This window comes from Motacilla alba, chromosome 3 (genome assembly GCF_015832195.1).
Source record: "Motacilla alba alba isolate MOTALB_02 chromosome 3, Motacilla_alba_V1.0_pri, whole genome shotgun sequence".
Taxonomy (NCBI): domain Eukaryota; kingdom Metazoa; phylum Chordata; class Aves; order Passeriformes; family Motacillidae; genus Motacilla; species Motacilla alba.
In genome coordinates, this window is record NC_052018.1 from 38,350,223 (window position 1) to 38,365,866 (window position 15,644).

The following is a 15,644-nucleotide window of genomic DNA, read 5'->3' on the forward strand; positions in this document are numbered from 1 at the left end:
TACAAATTAATGATTATAATAATGGTAAGAAATCTAGAAGTATAGTGTTGCCCTTCCCTGAAGAACTAATCCACACTGAGGTTAGAAACAAAATGGGAACAAGAACATCAGCAGTCTAAGAGGGGAATAGGGGTTTGAGGGCTACTGCCACTATCAAGGATTACGCTGAGGTGAGCCCACTGCTCTGGGAAGTTGGGCCCTCTGTCTATCATCTGTGCTCAGCCTGCTGTGCCTCTGCAGGGACTTTGTAGGATGAGTGTTCTTTTGGTGCACCCTAGCCCCAGATCATTGCAAAAAGGAGGGCTTTGCTTGAAAAGAGTTCACAGTGGAAATATGTATCCTCCATCTGTCTAAATCAATGTCTTAAAGGAGGAAGGGCAGGATTAAAGAAATGCTATCTAAAGATCCAAAGTCAGGGAGGCCTACTATTTAGGAGATCTGGTCTGCTCTATGACTACACCCACATCCACTTTTAGGCAAAATGATACACATAAATATAAAAACTGAGTGCAAAATTAGAAGAACACATTTAGAATTTTTCATTACCAATAAATACTCCAACTGATGACTTTGAAGGAGAATAAAGAACAAATCATTAGGTGATTCTAAATATTTGCATCATAGATTATCTAGGGATTGGTAAGATGTGTATATGGTATGAAGGAACATGGCTGAAGATCATAACATACAAGAATATTTGGAATTATTTTACCAAGCAATTGATGCATCTTTTAACTATGTGCTGTTGACGATTATAATGAAAGATGCTAAAAAGGGATAAAACTGTAAGAAGTAGCAATTAGCTGTTTTTAAAAGAGGCTCAGTCATGTGTTTTACATGAAGTTTTCAACAGAATGCTTTTCAAAATCTAACAAGAAGCATAAAGATATCCAAATTTCTCCTCTATTTAAAAGTTCTTCCTTATTGTTCCCTGAAAGATAGGTAAGGTTTGCCTTTGAGGCATCTTATATTCCTGTCAGACTTCTTTTATGTTTGAATCTAGTACAGAAGGAAGGTGTCAAAAGAAATGAAACTCTACTGGGTGTCTGGGGAATGTAAATATTTCTCTTTCTCTGCCCCAAGGACTTGTTTGCCCATATTTTGACAGTCCATGAAATCTTTGACACTGAGACCTGTCAAATATTAACAACTTTGCACTGTGCCAAACTGACTCATCATCTACACTTTTATCTTTTTTTTTCCATCTTTGATGTTGATCATTCAATCAAAAATTAAAATAACAATTAAAAAAACCACTCAAGCTCCAACCTGAAGAACTTTAAATGAGACTCTTTCTGACATCTTTCACACCTGTATGGCTTTTTCCTGTGTAATTTCTATATTAATAGATACTCCTGTCAGAAGTCAAGATTAACACCCATCTGTTCTATTACTGCTGACCTGTTGCTCTGGATCATATTTTATGCAAACAAGGGTACTTTTAAATCAGCATAATTAACTTGAAAAAGCCAAAGTAGGTCATTAACTGCCACTCACATTTTTAGCAACTTTTTCAAATGATTAATCATTGCTCTAAGGTCAAAAACCTCAGAATTATTTTTTATTGGAAAAAAATTAATTCTTTCCATGCTTAAGCATAGTAAAGTGAAGACCCTATATTACTATTTTTGATGTTCCAGTTTTAATTGATACTTAGGACAGAAACCTACAATATCCATGTGGCAAAAAAAAAGACTTTGAATTTGGTAAAAAGTGAAAGCTCTGTAACTCTTTCATTTTTTGGCAACCACACAGTACTTTGGTAAGTCTTATTTCTAGACCAACATTTTATGCATTTATAGTGAAATACATATGTATGTGTTTACAAGACTTAATTTTGGTTTTACTAACACACACACACGCTCATGAACAGACAAACCTACATCTTGATTTGACATGTCCCAGTAAGGCCGTTCTCCATAAGACATTACTTCCCACATAACTATTCCGTAACTCCACACATCACTGGCTGATGTAAATTTGCGGTACTGAATGGCCTCTGGAGCTGTCCATCTCACTGGAATTTTTCCACCCTATGAACAAAAAAAAAAAAAGAAGAAATTTCTCTTTTTCACCCACAGAATTTTCATATCATCTTCCATAGAATGCATTTATAATTATTTCCATCAACATCAAGAGCAGCACATACATGATCAGCGATGGGGGACCGATTGCAGAATTTTCACAGGTGTCTAAGGAAACTTAGTATCTTAAAACACTCAGAACATAGATACTTAGATACTTGTATTAGCTACCTTGAATGAATTTCTATGGAAGTGATTACCCCTTCACTGATTTTAAAGGGCTGCTTAGATGTCTGATTTACACTAGCCATTTAACTCCTGGCTGGCTGAAGCTAGGTGAGGGGAATCCCAACCTGTGCGTATAAATCCAACTGACTTGTCACACGGCTCCTCCGAAATCTTGGTCTGACATTTTTAAACCAGGATCCCACTTAGAGCCCAATGGCAGGAGTGACAGCCGTGAGCACCGGTGTGGTTTCCTGGATCCCTGTGCCTGTCGGAGCAGATTCCAGGGGCCCCTCCTTCCCTCAGCATGGGAAAATAGGTACAGGGAGGCCCCATGGGTGGGAAAGTGGAGCTGGCTCAACAAAAGAATAAAGAGCATAGTGTGCCTGATGAATGCATATTTAAGAAAAGCGTCCCACCCAAAAGCAAGGGAAAATACAGGAGTTGAGCTTTGTCACAGACTAGCCTCCAGCTAGTCTCTCCCTTTGGTGAGATAAAATCTAGCCTGAAAAATTGTAACAGCCTACAAATATTTTAATTGACTCATAGTAAATTAGATGTTTAAAATTTTTGTGGGTAAAACTTATTTGTTCAATCAGAAAATCATGAGAAATGGAATAAAGAAGATACCGTACAAAATGTTTAGAACTTTGTCAAATAAAAAATTATGTTCTTACAAAAATATTATCTCCTAATTAGAGACAGATTTCTGCAGAGACTCTTCCATTTGACTGGTTAAAACCCCCCATCAATTAATGTATTTGTCTTATCTATACTCTCCAGAAGAGACACTTCTAAATAACCATATCTCAAAACTATCAAAACCCATTGATTTATCTTACGGTTGTAGTGTAGACAGCCTCTGGATCATCTTCTATAACTCTGGAAAGGCCAAAGTCTGATACTTTACAAACAAGGTTGCTGTTGACAAGAATATTGCGTGCTGCGAGATCCCTGTGTACATATCCCATATCAGCCAAATATCTCATTCCAGCAGCAATTCCTCGCAACATTCCCACTAGCTGAATGACAGTAAATTGCCCATCATGTTTCTGGAGGGAAGAAAGGAGCAGCAATTCTTGTTAGTATAGCTGAGAAGAGAAATAAAGATCAGTTTTATGACTTCAGCTTTCCGGTTATTTACTCCTTCTGTGGCAAAGAAACTCACCTCAAACACACTTCCTTCAGAGATAAAGCAGTGCATCCAGTTAAGAAATGTGTGAGTAATTAACGTACTGATAGTAACAAAACTTGCTAACCACTGTATATTTCTCACTAACTTGTGGCAAGTCACTTCCAGGACAGATTATCTAATGAAGATTTCCTAATGTTCTTATAGCTTGCTTCTATGCTCTTCATCTCTCAGAATAATTATTTGTATCAAGAAAATAAGAACTACCTCATTTTTGTAACCCTAGCTACTGATAATTTTCATTCATAGCTTGGAGTTTATTTAAAAAAATAAAATCTGTTCTCTATAGAGTGTTTACAAATCATCTCACCCTGACATGCATACCTCGCAAGGAGTCAGAACTGGCGAGTTCAGAACACACTTAAAAACCCCTTAATTTTTCTGAATTCACATTTATATTTTCTTTGTTCACCTCTTAAACAGCCTCATAATTCATTTAGGGATTCTTTTAGGCTGATTTCAACCATGCTGACACAGTAAAATTCTGCTCCCAAAAGGGTGAAGATTGGACTTCAGGTATGAGCAGTTTTGACTTCAACTGGTGGCTATAATAAAACCCACCATTGTCTATGCCACTCTAAACCACATAAATTCCAGAATGTCCCCACATGATGCTGTCTGATCTTCTCATTTCTGATCTGGTTTTGCTGAAACAACATAGAGAACCTGCTAGTATTTATCAAAACTCCATTTCTACCTGAAAACCATTTTAATTATACTTATTCAAATATATTAAATATAATATAATATAATTAATATTTTAATTATATTTAATTATATATGCATGCATGCCTCTATATGCACAGGTATAAGACTTATTTTTTAAAGTGTCAATATACAATATATGTCACTTTAAATATGTTTATATAGGTTTTCATTTTGGTACTCACCCTAAGAAATGCATCTAAGGCCCCATTCTCCATGTATTCTATTACAATCATGACTGGTTTCCCTGAAAGAAAAGAAGACAGATATTTGAGAACAGTAAAACAAATGGAGTGCCTTTTTTTGATAAAACACATGCTATTCCTTTGAAGGACTGAATCATTCAGACACTGAACATTTCTGAGCCCTCCAGCACTGTTACAGAGCTCTAATTTCTTAAATATCTGCATGGAAAGTGGCCATGATTCATAAAACCGAACCATACAAATCAAAAAGTCAGTTTGTTCTCCTAACTCCTGCTGTGTGAACAGGACTCTGGAATAATGACACTTCAGATTATATGAAAGGACATGAGAAACCTTATCTCTCTGCACGGTCTTTGAGGCTAAATGAAACTAGAAAAATAATATGTTTCAAAGTACTTCATCTTTTAATCATGTGTGCATCTAAATTTTTTTCCTCAGGTTGCAGCATAAAGTAAGTATTGTTTTAGTTAGTTACGCATCAGGAGAAAATCCATTAGGAGTGTGCAGTCTGTTTATAATTTGAATCTTTGACCATGAATAAGGCAGACTAATTTCTGCCATCATGTTGTTATTTGACTGACAGACCAAGCTGATGCTTACCCCTGGTAACGACTCCTTCTAGGTGAACCACGTTGGGATGATCAAACTGTCCCATGATGCTTGCTTCACACAGAAAATCTCTCCTCTGCTTTTCAGTGTAGCCAACTTTCAGAGTTTTTATGGCTACTGCAACATCTCTCTTGCCAGGAAGCTTTAGACGCCCACTGCACACTTCACCAAACTCTCCTAAAATGAAGTAGATCAATGCTGAATTACTCTGAATACCAGTATTTTTTTTTAGGACTTGATTCAAATAGCCACCTAAGTGTGTGTTTAAATTTAATGTGTTTATATTGGAAATGGATTACTTCAGCATGCCCCTTAAATGAATTGCTGACCCCTATGGAATAAACATTTCAGTTAAGCCAACTGACAGGACTATTATTTGAATATTTTAGGAGATTTTTTAATAATTTCTTGCATTTTTTCAAAAACAGAGAATAAAAAAATGAAGTGGCTTTCATAAGAGAAAACTATTATTGAAATAGTAATACCATTCCTAAGTAAAAAATGTCATTCTGCTCTTGCTATCTTTGGTTTTAATGGGCTTTTTTCTTTCAAAAGGCAGGTCTTGCAGAGCTGCTTTTAATTTAGCATCCTTATGGTGTTAAATGAAGCACTACATTATTACCTTCAAGCAGCATTATTTACTTTACAGATTATGAAATGAAAGGTGTGACTTATAACAGTTTTGTTACATTAAACAAACACAAGCAAATACTGTGAGATAGTAAAAGGTTCTAAACTAACAGACAATTGGAACTTGAAGAAGCCTGTGATAAAAGACCAAACAGCCAGCAAGAACACAAAAAAAAAAGGCCCAAAAACCAAATCTGGAAGAGAAGTAATTTGACTCCATCAGACAGAAAAGAGGATGGAAGCATGTGAGATATGGAGCTGAATGGCAATATATCTACCTCACTATTAACGAGATTATCAAAGATTTAAGAATTGTCCCTTGCCTCACAGCTGTGTCAGCAGAGAGCAAAAGTGAGATCTTCAATTCTGCAGATAGGAAGAAAAATCTCCTTGTATACATAGAAGAAGAGGGTAGTAACAGATGTTACTAAATAAAAGATTAACCACAAAAATATTTAATAATTTGGTACTTCACAAACTCATCTGGAGTTTGAGAGACATGGTTCCAAGTCCCTCCCCCAAATCAAATCAAGTCAGAAATTTCTCTCCTGCATACCTGTGGAGTGTCTTAACATTAAGCTGTTACGTATCACAAGTATGCAGACACACCTACATCTACATGTTTTAGAATGAGTGCTGAAAAAAATGACTGAACTAGACAAGACCTACACAGAGAGTTTGATTAGAGAATCCTTTTGTGAGAAACCTTGTGAGATCAGGACTGAAGTGGACATACACACTGGCAAGGTATCTGGCTGTCAGTGGAGAGAACTATGCACGAAGTTGGGCTGAATGCCTGAAGAGATAGACGTTGAGGTGTTTTAATGGATGGGCTGCAAAAAATCTTGTTTAGGACACCATCAGTATTTGAACACTTCTGTTCTCCTATCAGCTCCAAATCGAGCTTTGGGAAATAAAAAAGCAGTACCTGGGTCTTGGCTTCACAGTTCATCCAGAAGGGTAGAACTTTGACCACGCCTTTGACCATTTTTAACTGACTAGTTTGAGCAAACTTCCACTCAGTATGGCTCTTTTCACGACCCTGATAGGAGATGACTGCATACAGAATCAAATTCCTGTCCCTTACATTCTATGCTAGCTGAACCAAGGCTAGCTCACATTAATTCCATATACCTTGTGCTGTACCTAAGCTAATTGACCACACAAGTGTTCCTGCCTGCATATTATCCTCAACCATCCTTGGGCACTGAGCCAAGAATGCCACAAGGTACAGCTGTTACATACACAACAACTAGCTGCTCATGCCCCTAGCTTGGTGCCTTAACCTCCCTCCTGCACTTCATTAGCAACATGGATGACTATTAATGAATTCACCACTCACCTCACTCACAGCTTCTAGCCACAAGAACTTCCTAAAGGATAACAATTTTCTCTAGTAGTACTTTCCAAAATTGTTTCATTCCATGCCGAAAACAAGACGTGAGTATAGGAGTGTGTCTGTGTGTCTGTGATATTTCAGAGCCAGGTAATTAGGATACTTGGCACAGGAGACACTAAGGCTTAACTCCTTTTCAGCTCTCTGTGATCTGATTTTGATTGATTTCCAAAGGCAGATCACACACACTTGGGCAAACCAGAAACTTCAACCTGTACATTATGCATTTCAGGCCAGGATGCTAGCCAATGAACTACTTTTATTCCCAATAAAATAGTACATTCTGCTGAAACTATGCCCAAAAATAAACTGGAAAGTATGACAAGAAGAGAGGGAATACTGCACAGCTGCACAGCCACTAGCTCAGCATGTCAACAAAGCAGAGGCTAAAACAAAGATGTGTGGTATGAACAACTTAACATAGTGGACACCATATTCTGTATCTGACAGGTGGCCACAGTGGGATGGTAATGAAAGTGTTGGCGAGGAAAGCACACATCCCTCATGCAAATTAAGTACAAGCATACTTGCACCCTGTTTGTGTCTGAGAAACGTGGCGCTACTCAATAGTTGATGTGGCCAGCATTGCTGATGCATATTGAGATTGCTAAGTGGCTTTTCTGGTGCTGTCATTAGCAGAAATTCCATATTCTTCTTTGATGTATGAGTTTCAACTGCTGCTTTGGGTCTGTTTGCTTCTGTTGTTCCTGGACTGCATTTCATTTCACTCCTGTTTGCTATTTACATCAACAGGTTAAAGCCATAGCTAAACATGACACACAATATGCTTTTACCACTGCACTCCTAATTAACTTTCTTCAGAATGACTACTGACACACATTGGTTGTTGTTGCTATCAATTATACCCATTAAAATCAAGAATAAATTCATCTGCAGTCAAGAAAATTAACACTCTGGAATTTGTCATAACAGTGAAAATGCATTTTAAACTGTATACTCTGCAGCTCAAGTGTTTTCAGCATTTTTCTCAGAAGGCATTAGCAAAATCCAACTGAATATATCTTTGTGCTCTGAACTGTTGCTATGCTGGTAGCTTTTTAACTCAAAGCAAAAGATAAAGCTCATCAAATTTTCTATGCTAATCTTGCATATTGTGTACCTATTAGAAGAGATGCTGCCATTCTGGCATCACAAAAATTACTAGTTAGCAAGGGCTGGATTCTTATGCTCTTACTCATTGAAGGAATAATTTGCTGAGCAGTCTGGTTAATTTCAATGGTACTACTCCTTGATTAAGACATGATTCAACATGACTGAAGTTACTTTTAGAAGGCGTTGTGAATTCTAAGTGTAAAGATTTTTTTACAGGTAAAACAACTTATTCTAGAGATTTTTTCTTCTGTTTTTAAATAATACTGCAACATGTAATTTACAGTACCAAACTACAGGTGATTTTAAAAGAATTCTACTAATACTCATATAAAACAAAAGGAAAGCAAAAGAACATTTCCTCCAGGAATCCAAAGTATTTGATATTTTTCTTACTCATGGAAACTTAATTTCACTACATGGAGTAGTGCAATAAAAATGTCACGTATCTTATTAATGCAAACAAATGAAACTGCCTTTTTAGAGCATGAACACCATGGCTTAAGTAGGTGGTAGACAGTTCAAGAGAAAAAAAAAAGAAATGTAGTGCTGGTGCAATTACAATCAGTCATAAGAAGTTAAACAATAACTTTTTATATTCATAAAATATCAAAAAGAAAAATGGTAGAAGAAAAAACAGCCTTAGGGAAGATTTTGTTATACAGAAACAAGACCTTCCCACTCTCTATTTAAGATTTTGTGCTGCAGCCAGTTTTCCTTACTCACATGAACAAAGCTACAGAGGTCAAAAAGCCCCCTTGCAAAAGGCAAGCCAGCAGAATTTGCACAAATGCCTAACGCCTTTACTCTGACAGCAAATAATAGGCAGCACAACTGGCCCACTCCCCCCAGGTCCAATTTTAACAGCAGATACTTGATTAAAAACCCATAAGCTTTCAATGTCAAGCAAGACTTTTAATTTACTCATTTATTTGGGTTTTTTTAGTTGTAGTTGGGCTTTTCCCCTGTTTGTTTTACATTTTAGAAGCAAGTGTGGCCTCATTGCTCTTAACCACTCTGGCAAATTCAAAAAGTTCTTCTATACCTGAGGTATAATTATTTGCCTGTCATTATGATGAATGAGTTTCGATCCCGGCTAAATGGAACGGTTGAATCAGGAAGCCACGGCAGCCTTACCTGCGCCAATCACACGCTCAATTTTAATACAAGAGGCATCTAGCTCCTTGGCGAATTGATGGACAGCTCTATTTGGGTCCTCGTAGGTTTCAGGGTCAATGTAGGTTTTGGTGCCTGGAAATTTAACTGTAATGATGTAAGAAAGCATGACTGTGATGAAGCAAAAGCACTTATTGTGCAGTCAGCCCAGGAATTTCATTATGCAGAGTGCTCCTTGGAAGAGTGAACCTGTTTTCATGCCGCCTGAGCCAGAGCCACTCTGAGAGGCAACCTTAGTTTTAGGCATCATCTGCAAGCATGCTGACACGAGTATAAACAATCCCATCTCTAAAAAATGACTAACATAAACATCTGCATCTCCTCTTGAACTGAAAGAAATAATAAATATTAAATAGTGCTTAATGGTATAAAATGCAAGGGTTGAGTGGGAGTAAAAACAAAGCGGGGAAAGGGTATAACACCAGCAGAGGAGGTGAAAGTTTCTTTTCCGTGTAAGGACATCTTGTCCTCACCCAGGATGTGTAAACAGCATTTCTTTATGTTACTTCTCTCCTCTAGTGGGATTTGAAAGGCTCCTCCACCTCCTTGAGTTTGCTTAATCTACTGAATATAACATTGTTTGTAGACTGTGGCAATAGTCAAACCATTCACAGCACTCAGAAATTACAACCTTAGGTGTATTTCTTGCACTATAATACGAACATGAGAAACACCTGCAGCCAACTTGTAGAGGCACAGGAAGGCAAAGTGGCCTCTGTGGCACAATTATCTCCCCTCTCAAGCACCTAAGTGAATAATATGCAACAACTTGTTTTTTGTTCATTTTTTCTCCACTCTTAGTACAGCTCAGGCAGCATAGTGCTCTGGCCAGCATGCAGTTTTCTCCCTTAGTTTGCTGATGATTCAGGTAAATTATCTTTTGCTATTCTGATCAAAGTACAAGCTCCTGGAAATCTATTAATCAATCCATTCCTGGAAATCTATTCATCAGTCCATTTTTATGATATAAATTTGCTCACAAGGATTGTATTCTTGATTATACTCAGTGAATTAAAACTCAATATGAAAATGCAAAAATGTTCTTCTATTAATTGATATAAATAAGAACAGGATCAAAAGTCAATACAAAACATAAATAATTTTCAGCTGCTTTATATTCTTTGAATTTAACATAAAATATATTAAATTTGAAACTGTATTGAAAAACAGTGTAGTAATCATGTGTATTTATGTTTTAGATGGTATTAATGACCTAAATCCACAAACCATAAGAAAAATAAAAATAAACCTAGAGAAATTGTTTCAGTAATATAATGAATTTACATCCAGAGAAATGATTTGAAATGTTGCCTATATGTTGTTATCTGTCACATAATGTATTTAAATGGATGTTCTTTTAGCTGTATTGGAAATTTGCATGATATTTTTTTAAATTATAAATATTTTTTTCTTAAAACCAAAAGAGACTGGACAAAATGAGAATTAAGTAGTACGTTGACCTCTGGTAGTAGTGCTTTAAGGCAAAGAGATGGAGAAGGAGACATCCTCTTGTATTTGTGATAAAGGGCCTGGACTGGAAGTAACCTTGCGAATCTCAAGTGGGCCTCTGACGGGTCTTTGTTCAAGCTGTCATAAAACATTTTGACAGGCCAAGGCTATCCTGGCATAGCAACGTGAAATAATGCTGGCCTGCATGTGCAGACGTTGTTAGATGAAAAGAGGAGGAGGAAACCAAATATAAATCTGAACTGCTTGACTAAACTCCTCCATTGTACTTGTATCTTCAAGTGTAGCACTTGAGGTCAAAGAGAGATGAAGGGAACTGAAATGAAATATATGATGGTCCATTAAATGCACTGCTTTAAAATCTGCTTTAAAAAATGTTTTCTTGTAAATTTTGTTGTTCTAAGTAAGTGCTTGTTTTAAGTCACATTTTTGAAAATCCAGTCTGGTACCTCAGTGTAGAAGAATGTTGTCTAGCTATTACAGAGCAAAAGGCCACCAAACTGGTGTTCACAGGTCTGTGACCAAGCTGGTGACCACAGCACTGGGTTCCATCTCACTCTTCACATGGCTATCAAATGAAATTAAATACTACACCTATAATCAACAGATGAAGGAAAACTAGTTTGGGAAGAAGTTACTTTTATCTGGTGCCATGATTTAAGAAACACTTTGTATGCTCAATAATCAGGCTAATTTCCTAGACAACCAGATTTCTTGAAAGTAAAATGAGGGAAAGGAACATTTATAAAATTTCACCATTTCTGGATCAATTATCAATTATTAAGTAGCAGCTTTCAAATTAATTAATTTACACTTTTACTGAAAAAAAAGAAAAAAAATCTCACCAACAATGGAGATAAGAAATTATTTAGTTAGCGTATCCCTTTTGTTTATATACTGAAAAACAAAAATACATAGCTGATCTATTCCTTCAAGGACATAACAGGGATTTTAAAAGTAAAAGTAGTAGCTCTTCTGGAGATGTGGAAAGCTTATAATGCATTATGGGAGGCAAATTTCAAATCCATCACTCCCAGAAGAGCAGCATTTAAGTAAAATGAGATTTTTGACAAATTCTTCAAAATCAGCTGCACTGCAAAGTGCATGATACATAATTCTTATCTCATTATGATTTTCCACTTTTCTGGCACAATTTACGAATTGATTGACTAAAGCTGCACTGATGTCACTACGTAGACACTCACTGCATTTAACCAATTTAGATAGCCACACACCCAAATTAGGAAATGTGATCAATTTCCAGCTGTTTTTTTCAGGGAAGAAAGGTAAAACAGAACCTTGATGTGATTTTGAGCAGAGCTTTTGCTAGAACTATTCATTTAAAGAGGAATGCATTGAGAAAATGCTTAGAATTTATGACTAGTAGCTACTTCATTTTCCATGTGACATTACTTTTAGATAATAGCTCATGATTTTAACATGATTAAAAAAATCCCTATTGCTTTCATAAAAAATAATAATCTGATGGATTTAAAATACAACTGCAATTATTGGTAGACAACAGAGGCTAAATACAGCAGAGCATGACTAAATAGCATTTACTAATATGAGAGTGATCAGGTATGGGAGAAGACTGGAAAGACTGGCATTGTTCTGCATCAGAACTTATATTAAACTTAATTCTGTGATTTTTTTCAATTATGGTTGCTCAAAATAATTTTGCAACTTAGTTTAACACACTTCCTCAGTCAATGACTAATTCTAAAACTGATTAAAACATTCCTCTCGCCTTACATTTTCAATTGTCATGAATCCAAGAAGGATGTGTTTTGTTGAGTTTTTCCAGGGTTCTAGTTTAAGTTGAAATGCTAGATGTGATTTTAACAAGAGAGGCTTTCGGTACTACTCTTAGCTAAGCAAGTGATTGCAGATCACACAACAGTAATGAAGTGGCTGACCTTTCTTTTCATATTAAATATCCTATTTTTAAGGACATTATGTTTTGCAAATATTGATGGTGCTACTGTATTTGCAGTAGCAGAACACAGCTTTTGAACAGAACAGCTTCATTTTAGGGTGATGCAGTGACTCACACTTTCTTAATCTGAAATCTTTGCCTGAGGTAAAGATCAAAAAGTCACTTAGGCAAAGGTCTCTTGAATACTGCACCTCAGAGGGATCATTAGGACAACGTGAAACATGTATTCAAAGCAACCTAAAGAAAACAAAATATGCAGAATGAAAACAACAGTATATCATAGACATATATAGAAATAAAACCATCTGTGTGAGCAATGTTGACTTCAATCTGCATTCTTTTTGTACAGGTCACATATTTACAGTGTTTAACTTCCCACTTGCTATTTACACAGCGTTTTTGAATTTCCTATGGCATTATCTTTCATGGAGTTTTGGTTTAGTATTGTCTACACTATTACAAATTGGAATTTTTGAAAGGCAGGGAAAAAAGCAAAACACTTACAATGAAAGTAAAGTTCTTCATCCCCTTCTTGATCTGCTTTGCTATAGCCACAATGCCTAAAAAGAAAGGAAAACACCAGTTTTACTAGTAAATAATTATTTACTTATCACATCTAAAGTCCTGACAAAATCAGTTCTGCAGGCTGGGATTTTCAGGCACTGAGCACCTAACTGCTATAGGCCTTTTGAAACTTTCACCTATAATTCTATTGACAGCAAAGTTTTAAATAAATCATGAACAGTTGCAATCAAAAGGCTTTTGTATCAAATACCAGTCGGGACAGGTCTTGGAGAAAAAAATTCTAGTTCTGGTGAAAAGCTTCTACAGATAAAACAGAGGATTAAAGAACTTGAAAGTAGAACACTGTTTTACATGAGGTTATTCTTAAACTTACTGCTGTGTCTCTTTTTTTTGAATGTAAAGTCATTTAAAGGCTGATCAGATAAAGTGTCAGACTTCTCCATGTGAGAAAACTGAACAGAAAGAAAGACTTTGAGGAGTAGAGGTAAAGAACCTGCTAGGGGTTCCTTTTACAGCACATTTACGTAGGACAAAAAGGACATCTTGATACAAGTATCTTGCCAAAGTAAGAGGACATATCATATAATTGACAACGGGATTTAGATGAAAACTGTCCTTACTAAGAATTTTTCTGTTTCAGTTTTGCAAATTACTACCCCAGGTTTGACTATGTCTCAAGATTTCACAAGAGTGGTGTCAGATGTGATTACGTCCATCAAAGATGCAATACCTTCGTCCGATGATGAATCCAAACACCATGAATACCAGGATGATAGTTCCTGCCACAGCAACCACAGCTATGATAATAACAGGATTCTGTTCACTGGAAACAGCTGTGGCTGCAAACAGAGCACAGAGCTGAGATTAGTTAAAAATTAATCCCTACTAAGGGACTTCAAAAATTTAAATCAATCATCATGAATTGTAGACTGTCTACTGTTGTAGACTGCCTTTGTCTGAAACATTTACATTGATGAAGTTAGTCTAAGGAAGCGCCTCTACTGGAAATTCAACTAAATGTTGTACGAGTCAATGATTGTCTACATTGAATAAAAAGAAGCCAAGCTGGAATTACCTTGGCCAAAGTGGTACAGCCATTACGTGAAAGCCAGCACCACTAGCATCAGTCACTTCCACTCCCTACTACCGCTTTGCTGCATTTGTTTTGGCTCCCTCCTAAAAGGGAAGTCCTGGATATTCCTGTAAGGAGGGACAGTAGGAGAATAATCCCTAACTCTGCTCCTAGTCTCCCCTCTAAAACTCATTGATATGACTTTGAGGGCTTCCAAGGAAATAGTGTCTTTAAGAAAAATGTTTGTGTTGAAACACTATTAACACAGATTTCCTATGTAGCATATTTCAATCTCTTACTGCTATTAATCATTGTAAATGGCTATTATTACTTACCATTTGTTTCTGCTAGCAACAAAAAGGTGCTTCCACATTAATACAAAATAGAATTCTCCATGCTTCAGAGAATTTACATGCTAAAATATCCCCACATTATTGCTCTTTTTATTCAGATATGCCAGTTCTATTAATATATGTAAATGTATACATGTCACATTAATGTAAACTGAGGATGTAATACTTAGCCTGAGAAACCTTGGAGCTTGTTAAAAACATTGCTTGCCTGACATCTAATAAGGGTGGCCATGTACTCAGATACATTAAGTAAGCACAGCTCTCCTGAGCTCTGGAGATGCACTGGTTTGTAACAGTGAGGATCCGAACCAGAAGATGAAGAGAGGGAGAGAGAGAGGTCGATCAGACATGAGGAACTGAGTAAGTGAGAGTCAGCTGGAATCACAGAATCATAGATTCATTCAGGTTGTTAAACACCTCCAAGATCATCAAGTCCAATCTTTGACCGAATACCATCTTACCAACTAAACCACAGCAGTAAATGCTGCTTACAGTGCCACTTGGAACACCTCCCTGAGGTGTTGGCCCATTCCAATGACTAAATACTTGGTTAGTGACAAAATTCTTCCTGATATCCCCTGGTGCATCTTGAGGCTCTGTTTTCTTGTCCTTGAGAAGAGACTGACCCCCACCTTACAAGCTCCATTCAGGTACTTTTAGAGAGTGGCTCCTCCCTGAGCCTCCATTTCTCCATGCTAAACAACCCCAGCTCCCTCAATTTCTCCTCATCAGACTTGTGCTGCTGCAAACTCTGTTCCCTTCTCTGGACATGGTCCAGCAACCCAATGTCCTTTTCAAAGTGAGGGGCCCAGAAGTGGATACAGTGTGGTAGTGTGGCCTCACCAGTGCCAAATACAGTGGGATGTGATCACTATCCTAATCCTGCTGGTCACAGTATTCCTTAAACAAGCCAGGATGCCATTGCCTTCTTGGCCACCTGGGCTCACACAGGTTCATGTTCAGCCAGCTGTTAATCAGCATCCACAGGTCCTTTTTCATTGGGCCACTTTACAGG

General features: G+C 37.0%; 1 protein-coding gene across 6 annotated transcripts in view; it reads right to left on the reverse strand.

The window, feature by feature from the left end:
- Positions 1 to 15,644, reverse strand: part of EPHA7 (EPH receptor A7) — a 166,791-nt gene that overhangs the window by 21,361 nt on the left and 129,786 nt on the right. For 4 of the 6 annotated variants that reach the window (XM_038134122.1, XM_038134118.1, XM_038134123.1 and 1 more), the window contains exons 8-14: positions 13,935 to 14,043; positions 13,184 to 13,239; positions 9,235 to 9,360; positions 4,953 to 5,138; positions 4,332 to 4,393; positions 3,092 to 3,301; positions 1,884 to 2,033 (exon numbers count right to left, since the gene is read on the reverse strand). In XM_038134122.1, the coding sequence (XP_037990050.1) occupies positions 1,884 to 2,033; positions 3,092 to 3,301; positions 4,332 to 4,393; positions 4,953 to 5,138; positions 9,235 to 9,360; positions 13,184 to 13,239; positions 13,935 to 14,043 (899 nt within the window). The remainder of the gene's footprint in view (positions 1 to 1,883; positions 2,034 to 3,091; positions 3,302 to 4,331; positions 4,394 to 4,952; positions 5,139 to 9,234; positions 9,361 to 13,183; positions 13,240 to 13,934; positions 14,044 to 15,644) is intronic. The other 2 variants (XM_038134119.1, XM_038134121.1) reach the window with 1 other exon arrangement.